At 44.3% G+C, this 22842-nt stretch overlaps 1 protein-coding gene across 1 annotated transcript in view; it reads right to left on the bottom strand.

Moving 5' to 3' along the window:
* The window catches only part of BMPR1A (bone morphogenetic protein receptor type 1A), a 203232-nt gene that overhangs the window by 31052 nt on the left and 149338 nt on the right, over window positions 1-22842 (bottom strand). Inside the window, exons 5-8 of the mRNA XM_030570181.1 lie at window positions 21702-21804; window positions 19286-19385; window positions 15696-15795; window positions 13181-13325 (exon numbers count right to left, since the gene is read on the bottom strand). Of these exons, the coding sequence (XP_030426041.1) occupies window positions 13181-13325; window positions 15696-15795; window positions 19286-19385; window positions 21702-21804 (448 nt within the window). The remainder of the gene's footprint in view (window positions 1-13180; window positions 13326-15695; window positions 15796-19285; window positions 19386-21701; window positions 21805-22842) is intronic.

Here is a 22842-nt window from a genome sequence, read left to right as displayed (position 1 = left end):
GGTCTACGTGATGGGAGACTCCTTACTGAGAAGAATAGACAGGCCTGTAACTAGAGCTGATCAGGAGAACAGAAGGGTGTGCTGTCTGCGGGTGCTAAGATACCGGATTTGGACCTGAGGCTGAAAAGGATCCTGGCAGGAGCGGGGAGGGAAAGAATCCGTGATTGTACTTCATGTGGGACGAATGATGACGGCTAGATACTCTCTGGAATATTCAAGGGAGAATATATGCCAGACTGGGAAGACGCTAATTAAGGAAATCGACGAGGCTCAGGTGCTCTTCAGTGGGATTCGCCAGTTCCTAGAGCTGAGCTAGTCAAAGGTGTACAGATTATGGTGATCAACAGCAGGTCAGCAGTGGTGCTATAAGGAGGGCTTTGGATGTACGGCCATTGGGAAGCATGTACAGACAGAAGACTGTTCTATCTGGGATGGACTTCACCTGAGTAAGGAGGCGAATAGACTTCTAGATGGAGGCTCGCGAATCTAATTAGAGAGCTTTTAAACTAGGAATTTGGGGTAGATGGTTGGGAGATGTCCGGGAGATCTCCATGCCGGAATTTAACCTGAGAGGGAAGGAAAAACAAAGTAAGCGAGGGGATACAGTCATGGACAGAAAAATTGGCATAAGGGAAGGGTAGTGTAGATAGCAGACTAACAGGTGATGCTGGTGGTAGAATGTCTGTGCCTAAACAGGGTAAAGAATGTCAGTGAAGCCAAATGGCAAAAATTAAGATGCCGTACACTAATGCGAGGAGCCGAGGAACAAAATGGAGGAACTAAGCTACTGGTGCAGGAAGTGAAAACCGATATCATGGGATTAACAGAAACTGGTGGAATGAGTCATGACTGGAGTACAGGTATTGAAGCTATGTGCTGTTTAGGAAAGACCGAAATAAAGGCAAAGGTGGTGGAGTAGCATGTACATCAATGAGGAGGTTAACTGAGAGAATAGAAGTGATGGAATGGACAAGACAGAGTCTGTCTGGGCAAAAATCACACTGGGAAAGAAAGCTACCTAGAGCTTCCCCTCTGAGATAGTGCTTGGGTTGTGTACAGACCGCCGGATCTGATTTGGATATGGATAGAGACCTCTTCATGTTTTTAATGAGTAAATACTAATGGAAATGTGTGATCATGGTGGAGACTTTAACTTCCCAGATATAGACTGGAGAGAAATTGCTGCAAGTACAAGAATAATAGGGCTCAGATTTTTCTGATAGAGATGGATTCTTCACCAAGTAGTTGAAGAACCAACAACGAATGGTGGCCATTTTAGATTTGTTTTGGTGGTAGTGAGGACCTCATAGAAGAAATGGTCGTAGGGGACAACCTTGGTTGAGTGATCATGAGCTAATTCAGTTCAAAGTAGATGGAAGGATAAATAAAAAATAGATCTGGGACTATGGTTTTTGACTTTTCGAGGGCTAACTTTAAAGAATTAAGGAAATTAGTTAGGGAAGTGGATTGGACTGAAGAACTTGTGGATCTAAATGTGGAGGAGGCCCGGAATTACTTTAAGTCGCAGCTACAGAAACTATGGAAAGCCTGCATCCCAAGAAAGTGGAAAAAAACCACAGGCAGGAGTTGTAGACCAAGCTGGATGAGCAAGCATCTCAGAGAGGTGATTAAGAAAAAGCAGAAAGCCTACAAGGAGTGGAAGAAGGGTGGGATTAGCAAGGAAAGCTACCTTAGTGAGGTCAGAACATGTAGGGATAAAATGAGAGAGGATAAAAGCCAAGCAGAGCTGGACCTTGCAAAGGGAATTAAAACCAATAGTAAAAGGTTCTATAGCCATATAAACAAGAAGAAAACGAAGAAAGAAGAAGTGGGACCGCTAAACACTGAGGATGGAAAGGAGGTTAAGGATAACCTAGGCATGGCCCAATATCTAAATAAGTACTTTGCCTCAGTCTTTAATAAGGCTAATGAGGAGCTTAGGGATAATGGAAGGATGACAAACAGGAATGAGGATATGGAGATGGATATTACCACATCTGAGGTAGAAGCCAAACTTGAACAGCTTAATGGGACAAATCGGAGGCCCAGACAATCTTCATCCAAGAATATTAAAGGAACTGGTGCATGAAATTGCAAGCCCATTAGTGAGAATTTTTAATGACTCGGTAAACTCAGGGGTTGTACCGTATGACTGGAGAATTGCTAACACAGTTCCTATCTTTAAGAAAGGGAAAAAAGTGATCTGAGTAACTATAGGCCTTTAGTTTGACATCTGCAGTATGTAGGGTCTTGGAAAAATTTTGAATGAGAAAGTAGTTAAGGACATTGAGGTCAATGGTAATTGGGACAAATTACAACATGGTTTTACTAAAGGTAGATCGTGCCAAACCAATCTGATCTCCTTCTTTGAGAAGTGACAGATTATTTAGACAAAGGAAATGCAGTAGACCTAATTTACCTTAATTTCAGTAAGACATTTGACACAGTTCCACATGGGAATTATTAGTCAAATTGGAAAAGATGGGGATCAATATGAAAATTGAAAGGTGGATAAGGAGCTGGTTAAAGGGGAGACTACAACGGGTGTACTGAAGGGTGAACTGTCAGGCGGAAGGAGGTTACTAGTGGAGTTCCTCAAGGATCGGTTTTGGGACCAATCTTATTTAACCTATTTATTACTGACCTTGGCACAAAAAGCGGGAATGTGCTAATAAAGTTTGCGGATGACACAAAGCTGAGGGGTATTGCTAACACGGAGAAGGACTGGGATATCATACAGGAAGATCTGGATGACCTTGTAAACTGGAGTAATAGTAATAGGATGAAATTTAATAGTCAAAAGTACAAGGTCATGCACTTAGGGATTAATAATAAGAATTTTAGATATACATTGGGGACACATCAGTTGGAAGCAACAGAAGAGGAGAAGGACCTTGGAGTATTGGTTGATCACAGGATGACTATGAGCAGCCAATGTGATATGGCTGTTAAAAAAGCTAATGCGTTTTAGGATGCATCAGGCGAGGTATTTCCAGCAAAGATAAGGAGGTGTTAGTACTGTTATATAAGGCACTGGTGAGACCTCACCTGGAATACGTGTGCAGTTCTGGTCTCCCATGTTTAAGAAGGATGAATTCAAACTGGAACAGGTTCAGAGACGGGCTACTAGGATGATCCGAGGAATGGAAAACTTGTCATATGAAAGGAGACTCAAAGAGCTTGGCTTGTTTAGTCTAGCCAAAAGAAGGCTGAGGGGGGACATGCTTGTTCTTTATAAATATATCAAGGGATTAATATTAGGGAGGGAGAGGAATTATTTAAGCTTAGTACCAATGTAGACACAAGAACGAATGGGTATAAACTGGACACTAGGAAGTTTAGACTTGAAATTAGATGAAGGTTTCTAACCATTAGAGGAGTGAAGTTCTGGAACAGCCTTCCAAGGGGAGTAGTGGGGGCAAAAGACATATCTGGCTTTGAGACTAAGCTTGATAAGTTTATGGAAGGGATAGCTTAATTTTGGCAATCGATCTTTGATTACCAGCAGATAAGTATGCCCAGTAGTCGGTGATGGGATGTTGGATGGGATGGGATCTGAGTTACTGCAGAGAACTCTTTCCTGAGTGCTGGCTGGTGAGTCTTGCCCACATGCCCAGGGTTTAGCTGATCGCCATATTTGGGGTCGGGAAGGAATTTTCCTCCAGGGCAGATTGGCAGAGGCCCTGGAGGTTTTTCGGCTTCCTCCAAAGCATGGGGCATGGGTCACTTGCTGGTGGATTCTCTGCAGCTTGAGGTCTTCAAACCACAATTTGAAGACTTCAGTAACTTGGACATAGGTTAGGGGTTTGTTATAGAAGTGGATGGGTAGGATTCTGTGGCCTGCTTTGTGCAGGAGGTCAGACTAGATGATCACATTGGTCCCTTCTGACCCTAAAGTCTATGAATCTTATCACTCCTTCATGGATGGACAACGCCACTTTGGAGGGGGCTGCTGCACTTAAAACATCAAACGGGGTCAGAGGGTTCTGCCAATTGCTCGGCCTCCAAACCCAGGTTAGATGCCACCCTCTTTATAAGCTCCTGGTGAACCTATGTAGGAAGGTCCTGCTATTGCCTCATCAGGCGAAGAGGATGAGGAGGCAGGTATAGGTGGGTCTGCTAATTCAGTAGCCTCCGCCAGGGGAGCAGGCGGGAGACTATCATCAACCATTCCTCAGATGTCCCTGCGATGGTTGGGGAACTCCCAGGGGTTCCATAGTTGCCAGGGAGCCACTGAACCTAGGGCCATGCGGCCACTGGTGGACCCGTTGGGAATGCCAATGCCCCGGTGAGTGGCCTTGGCCTGCAGGCAGATCCTTCTCTTCACTCTCTGAGCCTGAAGAGGGAGAGACTCGCCAGGGGAACCAGGACTGTACTGATGCCAGCTGTCTGCCCCGTTCCTGTCGACCTCTCTGCGGGTCTCCACTGGTGACCTGTACAGGGAAGGCAGCTCTCAGTGCTGCAGTGCTGCCAGTCACAGCGGCATTCAGCGGAATGGTAACAGTACCACAGTGATCAATGCTTCATGCTTTGAGAGTGGTGCAGCTCCGTGAACTGGGAGTGAGAGGATCAAGGTCTTAGCTCAGGAAATCATTCAAGTAGCCATTGGGATCCATAGTGGCAAATTAGAGACCAGTGACAGGATTCCAGAGACGGGCATCTTGGCTCTCCAGAGTGGTGCCACAAGTTTGAAGATCAATTCGACCGCTCTGGGGACTGGTGCTGGGACTCTGGGGACTGGCAATGTACCTCCACAGGTCTCCGCCAGACAGTTGTGATCAATGCTAGGATCCTGGGGAATGCTGCCTAGAGTCCAGGGAATGATGCTGGGAACTCTGACAGGTAAGCCAACCCATACCCAGGGGCTGATGACACTGCTCAGGTGAGCGTTGGCGGGGCACCCCCTGCATTGGGGAGTGGTGCCGCACCAATGGGGACTGCTGGAGAGGTCCCAGAGTGGGTTTACCCCTTGCATGGGGAACCTCACTAACCGATGTAAGCGGCACCAGCAGGGACAATGTGGCCTGAAAGCCTCCAGCATGGATGGCACTGCTAGGTGCCAAGTACCTCTGCCACTTCCCGGGGTGGTGAGTGGGACTCTAAGGGGGTTCAACAGCCCAAGAGATGCTGGAGACTGGCCACTGTCTGAAGGAGAGGAGCTGCCCCATGCGGGTCTTTGCTCTCCCCGGCTCTCTCCTTCCCTTTATGGGATGCAGGAGAACATCCTCTCCTGGCCTTTCTTTGCTTTTTAGCTGGTACTGGGGATGAGGATCAGTGCTGGTCGGACGATGGTGCCGGTGGCACACTTCACACCAATGCTGCGGTGCTTGGAGAGGAGTCTGATATAGCTGGCTCTGAGGCAGGTGCAAGGGCCAACTCCATAAGGAGCACTCTAAGTCAAATGCCATGCTCCTTTTTGGTTGCAGCTTGAAACTTTTACAAATTGTCGCTCATGCGTCTCTCCCCCAAACACTTTAGAAAACTTTGATGGGGATCACTGACTGGCATAAGTTTTTGCAGCAGTTACAAGGCTTGAAGCCTGGGGATCGGGGCATGCCCCATCCCTAGGCTAAGTAAGGTAGGGGACTATTTCTAACTTATGCACTAAGGGAACTAATAAACTATACACAAGAGATTCACAACTAGGCACAGATGAGAAGGAAAGTTTCCTAAGGCAAGGAGATGTTCCAGCACTGTCATTGGTGACAAGAAGGAACTGAGGGAGGAGGAGCCGGCAGCGCCCCTTATAACAGTGCATACGCGTGCCACTCCAGAGGGCTCCACCAACAATGGAATGGACATAAGCAATCACTTGAAGAAGAACTATCTGTCTTGCATGGTTTAGATACAACAAATCCTGCAACGCTGCAGAGGTTAAACTAGATGATCCTTGTGGTCCCCTATTAGCCTATGATTCTATCGGGGCGGTGTCAAACTTACTGACCCTCCAAGCCACACAGGACAATCTTCAGAAGTTCAAGAGTTGGGGTGCGTCTGCCAGGGCTTCAGCCCCATGAGAGGTGGGTTGGTGGGGCTTGGGGTTTCAGCCCCGCAGGGAGAGGGGTCTCAGGGCTTCAGCCATGCGGGAGGCACCTGTTGGGGCTTCAGCCCCATTCTCGCTAAAGCCTCAAGTGCTGGTAGGCGTGCCCCATGGGGCTGAAGCCCAAAGACACCCCTCCCTGCTGAGCAGAAGCCCCAAGCCCCACTATCCTGCTGCAGGGCAAAACCCCCAAGTTTCCCCCCCCCCGCCTGTCCGGTAGGCAGAGAATGGGAGGGCTGGGGAGCGGGCTATGAAAGTTAACGGTAAAAGAGCCACATGCGACTCACATGCCGTGGGGTGGCCATCCGTGATTTCTATGATAGTGAATCATCCTTTTTTCGCATAAGAAGGACTGGTGCTCCTGCTGGAGAGATGGGTTGCTGAATGATGCTCTTTGAAAGATTTTCCTGGCTATACCTTTGTAGTGCCTTGAGCTCTGGTTCAGAAATGGTGTACATGCAACTTTAGGACACCTCTGCCCGAGTTGTAGGTCTATTGGACACTGATAGTCCCCATTGTGGGGGCAGTGAACCTGTGTTTTTCCAGGTAGTCTTAATATTTGTCGGGGGTCTGGTCTAGATCTGCCTCGTTCTGGTTAGCTCCTGCTGTCCGGGGTCTCACTTCCAAGAGTCTTATCTGATGCTGGGGCCTAGGACTTGGGTATTCTGGGGCCTGGTGAATTTGATGGAGGCAAGCTTTCTGGCAATATTTGGAGGAGAAGCTTATGTTCCTCCACCACTGGGAAATACAAGGGTCATGCAGCCCCAACAAAAGAATGTCAAGAATTACTGAAAAGAATGGAGAATGGATCACATCTAAACATATTATTTCCCAGTGCCACTCCACTATGGCCTGTAAGGGGATGGTCTCTTGGATCACCGGTCCTGATGACAGTAGCAGCCTATAAATCATCTCCACCAGGTCTAGCGTAGAATTTGGCTGGAAAGGGATCTGGAGCGTTTGGCGTGTCTTAAGGTCTATAAAGTTGGCAGCAGTCCCAAAGTGTCAGTTGCAGGGGAATCCATCTAACCAGTTCCAAGCCCCCCCAGTTACAGTGGCAACTGGAAATGGAGGGAGATGCCATGGTTCTAGGGTCAGGTTCCACTCAAAGGTTTCAGGGTGATTCCAGAGCACAGAGCTCTGGTGATGCCGAGGTTGTATCTCCCTACCAGGCCTGGGCTGGTCCATTTTCCAAGCAGGACAGTAGGCAAAGGTGTGACCTGGCACCCCACAGTAAAAACAGAGATTCAACTGCCATTGATGTTCTTTCTCCTCCAGGGTCAGGAATCAGTGAACCAGGTCGACCTGCATGAGTTCAGGACTCAGTTCTACAGGTTTTTGCATACTAGATAAAATGTGGGGGCATCAGGCAGCCTTCTCTCCTCCTTCCACTTGTGCAGCCGAGAGCAGATGCATAAGGCAAGGTCAATAAGGGCCTCTAGGCGGGTGGGGTTTCAGCGTGGGCTAGATCATCTTTACCACTTCATTGAGTCCTCACTGGAACTGGTGTAAAATGGGCTGCCTCGTACCATTCAATATCAGCAGAAAGCCATGTGAAGTAAGTGGTGTAGGTGGTGGCCAGCTCCTGCCTCTGACAAACCTTCCAGGGGGCAGCATCTGCAGAGCAGACGTGATATGGGTCATGAAGGCTTGCATGAAGGCATCTCAGCTGGAGAGCACTGAGCTGTTCTGCTCCAACAGCGGGGAAGCTCAATCAAACACTGTGCCAGTGAGAAGGCTGACTAATCTGGGATAAGTTTGGAGGTAGAGCAGGAAGAGCAATGGAGTATAGCTGCTCGCTAGCTGTTTGCATAAGGTCTGTGCTTTGACAGCAAGCTGCTTCACCTGGGCTTAGTGACTGTGCCCACTGTGCCTTGGTTACAAACTGCGTAGTTTGGGACTGTAGTGCAAGATTCTCTACCTGGGACAGGTGACTTGGTCTTGCAGGTCCCGGATCCTCAGGGAACCTCTGGTCAGAGGGTGGTCCACCCCATTCATCTTCTATGGGGTTGGATGCAGTATGGGGGGCAAAAAGGGTCTAAAAACAGTCAGGGCCATGGGCAGCCTGTGTGCACAGGTCAGTTATCAAGCTGCAGTCAGGAGACAAATAGTGGAGCTGAGGCTAAGCAGAAGTCATAGTCAAGCATTGAGTTGTAGACAGAAGGCAAGTAGTAGAATCGAGATTAAGCAAGGGTCAGGAGCCAGAATCTGGGTTTCACAGCAAGGCAAGGTCTGAGTGGAAACAATGAAGAAACAATGCGTTGTTACTCAGACAGCTCCCTGTGATGGCTTTCTTGTATAGATACCAGCACCGGCCAATCAGTGGACTTCTGGAGCAGCCACTCAGGCCCCACTGGACAGTACTTCCTTCAGTGTCTAGTGTCACAAGATCCCCCAGCAGAAACCCAGTCTGAGCCTCCAGTGGTGATGTTGAAGTGTTGGTGGTCTGGAACCCCATGGTGCCAGGTTCTACTCTTGCAGGTTCTTACACAGAGTTGAAGGGGCAACAGGTAAAGTCTATCAGGCAGTGTCACGTTCACTGACTCCTGCCGTGATCTGCCTCTCATCAACCAGTGATCCAAAGCCTTGCATTTTCAGCTGGGCCAGTGCTGTAGAGGGCCCAAGCAGCTTTATCTTGTACAGGTAATGATATAGTCCCACTTTGAATTTTGAGTACTTCCTGCAGGCTACATAGATAGATATATGGAGGTACATACCTTGCAATTTGAAAGCCACAAACCATGCTTGAGCCTGAAGAAATGGAATAATAGAGGCAAGTGATACCATCCTGAATCTGAGGTGGTGTGTGTACCTGTTCAGTCTCTTCAGGTTTAAAATAGGATGAAGACCCTTCTTCCTTGGCATAATGAAATATCATGGCTAGAAGCCTCTTTCCCTATATTCTTGAGAATCGTCTATGGATCTTAGGCATGTCTACACTACTAGCTAAATTGGTACTGCTGCAATCGATGCAGCGGTATAGATTTAGCGGGTCTGGTGAAGACATGCTAAATCAATGGGAGAGCGTTTCCCATCAATTTGTGTACTCCACCTCCTCGAGAAGTGTAAAGGAAGTCGACAGGAGAGCATCTCCCATCAATACAGTGCAGTGTAAACACTGTGGTGAGTGGATCTAGCTACATCGACTTCAGTTACGTTATTCACGTAACTGAAGTAGTGTAACTTGGATCGATTTACCAGGGTAGTATAGACCAGCCCTTCAATGAAGGAACAAGGCCATTTCTCTTTGTAATAGACTCTCATGTGAAGGATCCCTGGAGAGGGATAGGGAAGGAGAGCGGGTGGGCAGAAGATGTGAAAAATAAAGGGGCTAGCCAAGGGCTACTATATCCAAGACTGAAGACTGGCTTTGACTTTCCCATCAAATCTACTGTTTGGATGATGAGACAGAGTGTGTGACAGTGGAGGCAGATGACTGGAGTCTCCTTGAGTTTCACAATTGTTTCCATGACAGGTATTCTGACTATCTGTCCTGAGAATATGGGTGAGCCTACTGTGTTCAGACGGGCCATTGAATCCCTCAAGAATCACTGTGCTTCTTGAGTTCTTTTGTTGAAGAGTTCCATACCATTGAAAAAGAGGTCTTGTATGCTGTCCTCAACTTCCCCATGGCAGATGCAAACAGCCTCCTGGTTACAGCCATGGTCATTAACCTTAAGGCCATGCTGGAGGTAACCCAGTCTGTCTTTAGGGCTGTACTGGTAAACATTTGACCTTCTTTGAGATCTATATACACTCCAGAGTCCTGCAGTACTTTCACCAGGAAGGGAACCAATCCTTTCCCACTTCAGAAAACTGTACCTGGTGAAAGTCCGGGAGCTGGCCACATGGAGTTACACTAAAGTGGACGAGTAGGCTTTGTTCCTGAATATCCTCGTTCTTAGGTGTGCCTTTTGTCGATTTTGATTTTTCCTGAATTACTGCAACTACCAATGATCCCGGGTTTGGATGGGAATAAAAGTATTTTAATTTTTTAGAGGCACCTGCTAGTCCTACAGTTCACCTGTTCTGCAATGCACTGGATGGTAGCAGGGGTTTGCCAGAGACCCCTGGCTATCGCATTCCCTCATTTATGGGGAGAACAATTCTTGCCAGATTTGATGCGGTCAAAATGTCAAAGAGTTGACAGGATTTCTCTTGTATGACTGCCATTTTGACATTCAGGGTCTCCACCAAAGGAGCTCAGAGATGCTTAAAAGTCATCAACTGTCAAGGCAGGAGCTGGTATGACTGCCTCATCAGGTGAGAATGACTACTCTTTAGGTGGAGACTGAGGATCCCTGGTATTGTACAGCTCCTGGGTACCGGGTCAGGCTCTAGTACCAGTAAGGCTAAGGTGGCATGGCATAAGGGTACTGGGGCTCATTTATAGCTGGTTAGCCCAATGCCACCCATGTCTCTTTTGTGGTGTTGTGCCCTGCAAGATGGATCTCTGGTATCAGCTCTAGGTTTACTCTCAGGAAGCAGAGAAGAGGCATTGCTGCTCAACATGAAGGAGAAATCTGGGAATGGAGAAGAAGAGAAATACTCTTCAAATGGGGGTGCCACGGGGGTAATGTCTCAGCCCTGGTGCTGTGCTAGCACTAATGATGTCCCCAGAGAGGATCTTGATGGCTCTGTAAGGGCAGGTCTTAGTCCTGAAATTGTATGCAGGTGCCAGTTTACCCCATGCTACTCCCTTAGCAGATGACTTAGACACTGTCCATGGAAGACCGATGTCTCATCACACCTACCTGAGCAATACTTCTCAGTGTTTGATCTCCACTTGGTCCTGCCTTTTGGTCACGCTGTTGTGTTGGTGAGATGGTGTGAACATATTAGTATCAGAGGCATTGGTGCAAAGCATGTTGCTATTAGTGACAAAACAATTGTTGGTTCTGGTGTAGCAGCAGTGGTGCCAAAGGTTTCTAAGCTGGGGGGTAACAGGTGTCCATTTTCATGTTTTTTTTTCTTTTGCTGCCGGACACTGGAGTATGGTGCTTCCTCGGATGGCACCCACTAAAGCATCTTCTTTGGAGGAGGATGTCTTGTCTGGATCTGAGGTGATGCTCATTAATTGCTTGAGTTGGTTGTAGTTTCAGCCGTGAGTCCTTCTATTTTTGAGTCTTTAAAAAGGATATGCGCACTAAATACTAATCAGTGATGGGACTCTCCTTGAGACAGGAACGGCTGCTGTTATGCTCATCAACCAAGGCAATGAGTACATTGCAGGTTGGGCAGGATTTAAACTCTGTGGGTTTAGAGTCTGCCAGGGAGGTTGGCATGAGGCATCTTGCCCCACTGTACAGGAGCGGATGTAGGGTTGTTCTTTTTGTTTTGTTTTTAGGAACATTCAAATTAAAAAATAAATGAAGATGAGACTGAAGATAGATTTCTTCATATAACCAGCCAAGGTGATTAGCTTGAAGATCACAAAAAAAAAAAAAAAAAAAAAAAAAAAAAAAAAAAAGCAGGTTGTCAGGGTTCTGTCCTGCTGCAACGGGTGCTAAGAGGGAACTGATAGAGGGCTGCAGCAACTCTGCCCTCTATAGCCTTGCAGGGAACAAGAGGTGGCACAGGGTGCATGTGCAGCTTGGATGGACACGGTTATTAAAAAAAATCATCTAACCTCACATGCACAGGGTACGTGCAAACCTACAGTGGGATCCACACTGACATATACTCATAGAAAGAGAAGATCTATGAAGTTAGCTGCTTGAAGTGCATGGAGACTATTAAAAAAACCTGAAGGTAATTCTGGATCTGGACCCTAAAACAAATGAGGAGCTACTGGGATTTGTGAATGAGGTGATGTTGTGTGTCGCGGTATATGGAAGAAAGCAGGCAGGAGCTTTCTGCTGGAAATCTGGGATATCTGCAATATAGAGTGAGTAAAAAGCAAAGACCAAGGTCTTCAGAGGTGAAGTTGAGTGAAATGCATATATGGTCAGTGTAGTGATGACTAGGGTCCTATCAAATTCATGGCCATGAAAAACTTGTAATGGATCGTGAAATCTGGTCTTTTGTATGCTTTTACCCTGTATTACACAGATTTCACAGGTGAGACCAGCATTTCTCAAATTGGGAGTCCTGACCCAAAAAGAAGTTTCAGGAGGAGTCACAAGGTTATTTTGGTTGAAGGGTGGCAGAAGTGTCACTTTATTGCCACCCCTACTTCTACGCTGCCTTTAGAGCTGGGCCGCCAGAGAGTGGTGGCTGTTGGCCGGGCGACCAGCTCTGAAGGCAGCGCCCCGCCAGCAGCAGTGCAGAAGTAAGGGCGGCAATACCATACAGCCTATCTTACTTCTGTCTTCAGAGCTGGGCTCCTGGCCAGCAGCCATCACTTTCCAGCTGCCCAGCTCTGAGGGCTATGACACCACCAGCAGCAGCATAGAAGTAAGGGTAGCAGTACCGCAACACCTCCCAATAATAACCTTGCAACCTCACCCCTAACTCCTTTTTTGAGTCAGGACTCCTACAATTACAACACCATGAAATTTCAGATTTAAGTAACTGAAATCATGACAATTATAATTTTTAAATTCCTATGACCATGAAATTGACCAAAATGGACCTTGAATTTGGTAGGGTCCTAGTGATGACACATGGATTTACAAAGACGTATCAGAACAAAGATACATCAGAGTCACTGTTACGGGCATCACAAATGTTACGGGCATCACAGAAAAATGGGAGGATGTAGGACTGGTATACTGAATTAGTCAAAGATGTAAGTTTTGAAAATTAATTTATAAACCACAAACTTAACCAACAGAGTACAATGTAGCTGTGGGTATTTCTTTGAGTGCATTAGTGATACAAATGTCAATCTTATCTATGCAAGACAAGGTGTTTAAAACATTAAAAATAGTTTCTTAGCTGTATATTCTTCACTACTCCACACAAGAATGAAAAAGTGAAATGGATCCAGATTTATTTTATCTTTGTCGTATATTATAATTCTAATAGGTAACTGTATAGGGGGGTTAAAATGTCTATTTGTATATATGTGTTTCTTAATTGTAAGAATATGCAAATGTGGATTTTTAATATACTTCAAGAATTAAAATATATTTAAATGTAGTTTTACCATTTCAGCATTCAGGAGAACAGTGAAGTAAATCTAAGACTTTGGCTTACCAACAGAGGTAGTCCTGATCCACTGCCAGAACTCTGTGACTGGTCAATAAGATCCTTTAATGACTCCCCGGCTGGAATAAATGCTTCATCTTGCTCCAGATCACGATTATAACAACGTCTCTTTGCTGCCCATCTACAGTAATGTCTGCAAAAGAAAAAAATACACATTAATACTTTTAATATAACGTTACGTTTTTTTAAACATCTTGACCTATGAAAAGAGAAAAAAAAGCTAAATATATGTTTTTAAAACAAGCATATTTATTACATGGTCATGTCATTTTTAGATGATAGATTGAAGAATATTAAATTGTGTACAAAAGACACTTGAGACTCATGTATGATATACTGATTTACAATTATCAAATGGTCATATAACATTTTCAAGTCAATATTCCATCTGGGCTATATTAACTTCAGTTAGAGCAATTAGGACTTTATATCAATATTTGCAGTATTTTTGCAATAGGATTATAGAATACAAGTGAACTCAGTTCATCTGCATTAATGGTTGAGATATCTTTTGGTCAGTGATGCTGGAGCTGAGAGCTGCAAAATGACTGTTCTGTAGTAAACTGTGTTAAAAAATACCTATAATTTTTCTCCTATTTTTCTTTCAAACAAACAAATATAATAAAATCGCAAACAGGAAAGCAGAGATTTATATTTATTGCAATTATATGAAGCCATGATTTTTTCATATTAAATTCTCTGATATGTCAATGCCTTCAATTATGACAACTTGGCTAATGAACTTAAATCCAGCTGGCACACAATAACATTGTTCCTACGAAGCACCCACATTGAATATGAGGTTACAGTCTGGTTTTGTTCTGTTCTATTCTGCTCCTTTGCTGCTTCGCCTCCTGGAATCATAAATGAAAGGGAAGTTTGCTAACTACTTCAGATTTTGTCTATTTCGCTAACTTCCAAATGGGCAAAACAACAGAGAAATTGAGTGAAGCGACTTGCAACCCAGATTCCACTAAGTCCTATTACCACAGTATTATTAAAATCCCTAATTTATCCCCAAAAGAATTTTCTAGGCCAAGGGCACAGAGGAAGCACTATAGATCTAATTTCTATTTAGGTTCCAAGATCACACGCACACTGTGGTGCCTGAGCACATCCTGAGCAACTCCTCTAAAGAAAACAGGGAGGTGATATCTACTTTAAAAATTCATGTACAAACAGCTTTGTAAAGTTAGAGTCAAGGTTACTGCCCTACAACCAGGCTTTCCACTCCCTACACGCTCCCAGAGCACAAGGCTTCAAAATCCAAAATAACTGTCAGAAAAACAGAAAATGCTCAGTTAAGATCTCCCCACATATTCCTTCCTCCCCCTCAACACCTTCAAAATGTTTGTGTTCTGGGGGGAAAAACTGGGAAATGCAGTTAAAATGCAGCTTCACACACATAATGCATCCAGCCAACCTAACTTTCCTTTTGTACTGCCGGTATGAGCACTGCATCATCCAATACGTACATCAATAGATCTTATATATTGCCTTCATATATCATATATACAACTTCAAAGATCATATTCCATCATGCTACACTATTTGCCAGACAGCAGCAGAAAAACCTACCCTGCATAATTTTGAGCACTGAGTGGTGCAGGACTTGTAACTGAGCCTTTCTTCTTTTAATATACACATTTATAGGTAATATTTGCACAGAATTTTGTAGAAAGAATATAATTTGATAAGTCTGTGAAGTCCTGTGGGACTCCAGATGACAAAGATACCACAAATATAAGACAAGTTTCTTCTGGTTGCAGCTGTTCTATGAAAATTTAGTCATTTTACCAACATTCGTACCTACTCTTTACTATCAATAGGATTTCATACTCCCATCTAGGTTTCATTTTGAGAGAAACCTGATACAAAATATCCACGAAAATATTAATAAACCTTCCTGCACCATCTCAATGTACATATGTGTGAGATATAATACTAGCTGTTTCCACTAGATTAGTGGTTTAAATTTATGGTTTCGAGTTAAAAAATATTAGGGTCAACTGTGCATCCCTGTGCAATGAGAAAACAGAGAATGGCCAGAAGCGACAAAAACGCAGAATGTTTCGTTTTCAATTCAGACTATGCAGGACAAATATAGCTCCTATTTAAAAAAAAAATGCAAAAGAACTGTACAAAGTTTTATTCCTGTGGCTTATTTGAATCTTTAATATGTTCCTAGGACAGAATAATGCAGAAGATAAAACTCAGAAGTAGCACAAAAATAAAACAGCAGTGGCTGAATATCCAAGTGTGCAAAAGCGCTAACATATTCTTGTTTATGGAATTTTACAGTGCCAAAATAATACCTTGTTTTGAAAACCTGTACAGTTTTCACACACGGCTGGAATAAAACATCAAATTCTATGAAATTCCATACAATACGTTAATGTCCACATTTTTACCTAATATTATAAACTACTGTCCATAGAGATGTAAAGTTACATTTAGCTGGTTTCCTCTTGGATCTATTGCGAAAGGAAGTACTTCTCCTTACTTGTAACATAAGCAGCTAAATAAGATGATCATAACAATGATGCAGACTGCCATAGAAATCAGCACTGCCATCCAACGAACGCTGCCATCAAAAAGTCCATCTGTTTAAAAAAATAAAACAGTTACAATACTTATTTCTTAAAAAGCTGCCAGTAATTAGATTCCAGTATAAATAAAATATTCTATTTATCAGTCACTTTCTCATAGATTACGTATTTTGTAATTGCCAATTTTGTAAACCTCTTCCCCATGAAATATTATTTTTCATTTGGAGCTACAGCTACACTCAGCAATATCAGGGATCCTTCCAAAAGGGGCAGCATGGGTAAAGAATTGCAAAGCATCATATTTTATTCTCTGTAGCAACACTGACAGTACTGTGGGTATGCCACACATTTTTTATACATACTTATATAAAATGCCTTGTTATCTAAATATTGCCTACAATGCCAGTGGTAACTCACTTCAATGCTCCTGAAGGCTTTCACTTCCAACAGATACCAAAAGTAATATATACTCTAGTTTAAAAAAAAACACTCATACGAATGCAAAACCTTACTGGTAACCTCACACATTCTTCTATCAACAACTTTGCACATGTGACTGTCCCACATCCCATGCAATGGGTAAATTACTGTTCCTTAGCACTGCTGAACTTTCTTTAAAGGATTTAATGTACTGTAGAGTAGACAAAATTTCAGAGGAGACATGAGACTGAAGTACTTCTATCTATCTTCAGTGGTTGTTGAGACAGAATTTGAAGTTCTTTTGGCACATTTAGACAGTGAAGGATAGTTCCAGAATCTTGCCAGTATATCCAGTCTCTCCTGTGAGACTGGCTGATTCACAAAATTGACAATGGGATATAGAGACTTCCATCTCTCGATTATTTATTTAAATCTAGTCCAGGTTGACAGCTATCAAAGGTTCCCACCTGATGGCTGTTGGGTGGTCTACATATCACATTTTGGTAGTCTCAGAACAAGTCCTAGCAGTACCACTCCTATACCTCAAGAGCACCCGTCATAATCCTTCAAGGCTGTCTTATTACAGAAGTAAATATTTAACTGAAATTGAACTACATTCACATCCCTATAGTTCAATTTCCTTTTCCCTGACAGCATAGTAGCCAAAACTTCCACAGTTACTGTCCATACTATATTTGTTCTGTGAATAAACACAAGAACACAGTTTCCAGAAATGTCTATTTTAGTACCTTTCACAACTCTAAATTCACTAAAATAGAAAATGTAAACAGGATCTAATGTCTAAGACTATTTGCGAGAGATCAGATACTTAACAGATCATACGATCTTCACAGGACTCTAAGACTCACCTGTTTTCTCAAGCTACTTCAAATGAAAGTAAGGGAGTTAAATAAAGCTGGAGACCAGGGAAAGTAGGAATATGATATATTTTAAAGGACTGGGACGTCCATTTACAATCATAGTCTTGCTGACTTTTTTACAATATACAAGTCTTGTTCTGTGCCTGTAGCATAGGGTAGGTGCTTTTACAAAAGTGGATACGTAAACCAAAATAATTCCTGTTCCATTTAGTATCACTCTACTTCACTAGCTAGATATTGTAGGTTCTCCCCTTTTTCCCTCAGGAGAGTGAAAATTCCAGGGGGAAAATTGGTCAGAAATGCTCACTACAGAAGGGATTAGGGCACACTCCATAGTCACTGCGGGGCCTTATGTACCACTTGAATCCCAATGCCACTGCTGATCATATGGCAGAAAAGACTGGAGTTGAGAGGACTTTTGGAAGGGAAGGTTTTTTTGCCAAATTCTAAAAGTACAAAACAAAACAAAAACATAGCAGCCAGCTAAGGTAAAAAGCTATCTGTGAAGAGGAAATGAGTTTGAGCCACAAATGAGGCTCTTTGTATAAAGTCACTATTATACAAAGTTTAGGATAGTTAGTAAATATTTATGTAAATAAAAGTTGGGGTTCCAGAAGTGGATGAAAGCTGAGAGAACTTGGTGGTGAACACAGTTGCAAAGGCAGACATAATCCAAAAACAAAATGATTATAGAGGAAGAGAACTTTTGATGAATCCTGTCAATTTTGGCTTTAAAAAATTAGAAAGACCCAGGGCAGTGAGAGACTGAAAAGAGTTTGAGCAAAGGGTCTAAGATGGAAAGGAATTTCTGGCACTGAAGAAATGAACAAAGACATAATAGCTCAGTTAGGAGCAGAGCATGAGGAAGAAAATTTATAGTTGAGACAGTTGGATGAGGTCCTGAGACTTCTTTCTGAGATAGTGAGCACTGCAAAAGTAGCAGCAAAAGTTACGGAAAAAACTAGGCTGCAGACTGATGATAGGATAAAACAGGGGTGGGCAATTTTTTTGGGTTGACGGCCACATATGGGTGGGGAAATTGTATGCAGGACCGGGCAGGGGGGTAGGGTGCAGGAGGCAATGCGGGGTGTGTGTGTGGGGGGGCTGGTGTGCAGGAAGGGGCTCAGGACAAGGGACTGGGGCAGAGGCAGCGTGCGGTGTACATGAGGGGGCTCAGGGAAGGGGGTTGGGGTGCATGAGGGGTGCGGCATGCAGGAGGGGGCTCAGGGCAGGGGGTTGGGATGCACAGGGCTGCAGGATGCAGCAGGAAGCTCAGGGCAGGGGTCTGGGTTGCAAGAAGGGTGCAGGGTACACGAGGGGGCTCAGGGCAGGGAGTTGAGGTGCAGGAGGGGTGCGAGGTGCAGGCAGGGGACTTAGGGAAGAGAGTTGGGGGGTGGGGTGCAAGAGGAGTTCGAGCTCCGGCCCGGCGCTGCTTACCTAAAGAGGCTCTGGAGTGGCAGCAGTGAGCACTGGGGCCAGGGCAGGCTCCCTGTCTGCCCTGGCCCCACGCCGCTCCAGGAAGCGCTGCAGCTCCTGGGAGAGGGAGGGCGGAGAGCTCTGCATGCGCTGCCCTCCAAGTACCTCCCTCAAAGCTCCCATTGCTCAGGGTTCCCCATTCCCGGCCAATGGGAGCTGCGGGAGGCTGTGAATGGCGGCAAGGGCAACACACGTGGAGCTCCCTGCCCCGCTGCTCGAAGGCCGCTTCTGAGAGCGGCGCAGGACCCATGGCGCCACAGGGGGCAATCCCGCAGGCCATATCCAAAGCCCTGAGGGCCTGTATCCAGCCCATAGTTTGCCCACCCCTGGGACAAAATGATGCACCAGGGAAGCAAAGTGTGGAACAAAAGGACAGTGACCATATAGTCAGAGTAAGGCAGGCACATATGAGGAGGCAGCAGATGCTCTGAAAATTCTGGAACAGGTACGAATGAAAGAAAATGGGATATAGAAAATAGATAATGCAGAAGTTGTTAAAATTAAAATGATTGCTGGGCAAAGGAACATCTGAAATGGAGAAGTTTGAAAGAGGAAAATGCAGTGTGAAGGTCAGGTCAAGGGGGGAGATGGAGTTGGCAAGCGTAAGATTTAGCACAGACTTTCGGACCAAAGGAGGTAATGAGGAAAAAAACAGAGGCAAGGGCAATACTCCTGTCCTACACTTTCTCCTAATATTATATCAGTTGCTCAGGAAGGATAAACCCATTCCAGATTAGTCTGGATAAACTGATAAAACAGCAGTTTACCTGTACTACCAAGTGGCGGTAGTGTGGGCTGTAGATCCCGATTGCAGAAATCAGTTCGACAGCATTCAATTGTCCGACGTAGCTGTGCTTTTGGGGAATCCTATAAATGGAGAACAAGAGAAAATAACTCAAAAGTTCTGAAATGGCCAAACAAGGAGGATATTACAGATGGTATAGATGTACAGTACTGTAGAGATTACATAGTTAAGATTGAGTTCTGTTTTGCACATAAAACAGGGATTCAACCCTTGGTTATGTATGAAAAATATATCACGTATCCTCTCCCAAATTTATGGCATATACTCTGATTACAGAATTAATTTCAGATAATTAACAAGTTAAAATTGATCTTTAAATGAAGTTTAATACATTTAGCACCTATGTCAGTTTTTAATTTGTCCCAACTGGCAGTAGTAATGGAATAATAATTTGAAAGTCTGAAAAGTCTAACTGAAATCTTGTGCATGGCCTATGTTTAAGAAATTAGGTTCTAATTTAGATAAATTATTAATGATTATTTTATCTGATTGTTGTAATTATATAAGACACAGACATGGTTAGGTCAACAGCTCAGTTAACATTTTAGTCAGGCCACTATGACATCAGAGGTGACATAACCAATTGCCATCCGCGCTCTACAGCTAATTTGCATGCAACAATTCCACTGCTTGCTATCTGTCTGTATTATGAGGGAGACAGGACACACGTGTAGACTTCTCACTGGTAGATTATTGGACGCGGCTACCACTGCTCTTTAGATATTCATATTTTTACACCCCCACCCCAAAACTATGTTAAAACATTATGGAAGATAGGTCAAGCATTCAAAAATCAGAAAATGCCAGAAATAAGGTTGCCCGTGCAACTTTAATTCGGCCAATCCCTGACTCCTCCTCACCTAAGGCCTCCCATTCTCACGCCCCCCCAATACCCGATCTCCCTTCCAAGTCGCAGTCCCAGTCTCTTCTCCAACCAGTTAGAGTCCCCATCACTGCCTCCCAGAACCAGTCCAATTGCCCAGCCCAACTTGTTCCCAACCTCCAACTCCACATCCCCTCCAAGGTCTGACTCTTGTCCCCACTTTGTATTCATATCAGGTAGCTTCCTCCTCCGGGGGTGAGGGTGGGGGGCACGGAAGCAGTCATTGACAGCATACGGGAAAGAGTCACCCAGCTCTCAGTTCAAGCACCCAGAACTGGTATGGATAACAGAAGCCCTAAGCTGAAACTGCAGGGAAGTCCTGTTAAGCTATGGAGCATGCCCACGCTCTGCACTGCATATCACACGCACGCATGTATATATATTGTATCCAGTAATTAGCTGCACAATATGAAATTTAATGGAAATATCACATATTTCAAAATAACAGTTGAGTGACAAAGGAATTTTCTTCAGACCCAACACAGCATTAACATGGCAGTAGTTAGCTTTTCAAAATTTATATTTAAATTATATACTACACGCCACAACTCAAGAGACTAGTGAGTTTGTGTGTCCATTCCAACACTCTTTAAAGAGTCCTTATTTTCAGAACATCGTTGCTCAGGACTTTTGGAAAAATCAGGCCCCTTTAAAGGTCTCAAATTGGACACCTAGAAAAAGAGCAGGGGTGGCCAATCCGTGACTCTGGAGCCACAAGCGGCTCTTCAGAAGTTAATATGCGGCTCCTTGTATAGGCACCGACGCTGGAGCTGGAGCTACAGGTGTCAACTTTCCAGTGTGCTGGGAGGTGCTCACTGCTCAACCCCTGGCTCTGCACAGGCCCTGTCCCCACTCCACCCCTTCCCACCCCTTCCCCTGAGCCTGCAGTGCCCTCGCACCTCCTCCTCCCCCCGCCGAGCCTCCTGCATGCCACGAAACAGCTGATCGAGAGGTGTAGGAAGGGAGGGCGAGGTGCTGATTGGTGGGGCTGCCAGTGGGCAGGAGGCACTGAGGGAGGGGGAGAAGAGCTGATGGGGGCACTGCTGACATATTACTGTGGCTCTTTGGCAATGTACGCTGGTAAATTCTGGCTCCTTCTCAGGCTCAGGTTGGGCACCCCTGAAATAGAGGCTCCCAAAGATATTAGTCACCTTTGAAAATATTGGCCCACAGACTATTTCCTTTTTCACCCCCACAGACAAAACAAAATTTTCAGCTCAGTCATCTTCTCTTCTGCCCCCTTTAATGTGTGTTTCATGTGCTTACTTTGCTGCCAATCTTGAAACTGATAGGATGTGTGTGTGCAGTCAACTGCAGGACTGGGGTCTTGATTTGTCAACAGCATAGCATCATCCACCGTAGTAAAGGGCAATATCCAAAGTCCCTATTGTAGTGGTTGTGATCTGCAAAGATTTAACTGCTCACAGCTACCCTGCATAATCTCCATCATGTTCCCTTTATGGACAATTTTAAAAATAAATGAACTTGTTTGTACCTTGCACTGAAAATCTGAACCTTCATACTTCATGCAACCTGAAGCAAGCATGGGTTCTCCATGTTCATCTTCTTCAACAATGGCAAAGCAATGCCCGTTAGTTCTGGAAAAACACATCATTTCAATTCACCAATTGCTGTGCAAAGTTGACTGGCAATCGACCTATTTATGAAAATTAGTATGTGCACCCTACAATGTTTCTTGTCCTAATATAAACTGATCACCAGAGTGCAGGTGAGACTAAAGGAAATGAGATACACAGAGTTGTTTTTTGTCTGAACTAAAATCAGAGGGTACCAATATGAAGACACTGGTCAAGATACATATTTTTTCAATATAAGCCTCAAGTTTAGAAGCTAGTAAAAGATTCCTAACCTTCAATAACAAAAACTGAACAATCCATTATTTTCCAAGAAGATACATGCCTTTTAAAAAAGGATCAGATTGTTCAGATTACCTCCTAATCTGAAATCTTTAGCATTATGAGATATGAGGTTTACTCTTTTCTTGTGATGTTAAATTACCTCTGCCAGAAATGACTTGCCCCTAAAGATGGAGAGGTTACTCAACTGTGTGCAGTCACGGAAGCTCTTTGAGATGTGTCCCCCACAGGGGAAGTAAGGTGTGTAGTGCAGAACCACAGGGGGGGGACAGCTTGAAGAACTCCAGTTACTGCACAAAGTGAGTAACTGCTTCTTCTTCTTCAAGTAGTGTCTCTGTGGGTTCTCCACTTCAGGTGACTCCTGAGCAGTTCCCCTCTTAGAAAGTGGAAGGTTCAGAGCAGAATTCAATACAGAAGAGCCTACATCCGCCTCTGATCTTGCCCTTGGCACCAAGGGATAATGATTAGAAAAAGTATGAACAGAGGACCCAGTTTCCGTTCTACAGATGTCTACAACTGGCATATCCTTAATAAAAATGCAAACAGTACTTTTGTGAATGTGCTATCATTCTCGAAGGGGGTTGTAACAAATCTTAATAAAATTGAAGATACACTTTGATAACCTCTGTTTAGAAATTACCAATTCCCTGTTTCTGTCCACAATAGATACAAATAGCCTAGGAGATCTTCTAATTGGTTTCATCCTATCCAGGTAAATGCTAATGTCCCCTTGACATCTAGAGTATGGAATATGGTTTC

This window comes from Gopherus evgoodei, chromosome 7 (assembly GCF_007399415.2).
Source record: "Gopherus evgoodei ecotype Sinaloan lineage chromosome 7, rGopEvg1_v1.p, whole genome shotgun sequence".
NCBI classification, from domain to species: domain Eukaryota; kingdom Metazoa; phylum Chordata; order Testudines; family Testudinidae; genus Gopherus; species Gopherus evgoodei.
The sequence above is the reverse complement of the archived record's forward strand: the minus strand, read 5'-3'. Positions and strand labels throughout refer to the sequence as shown.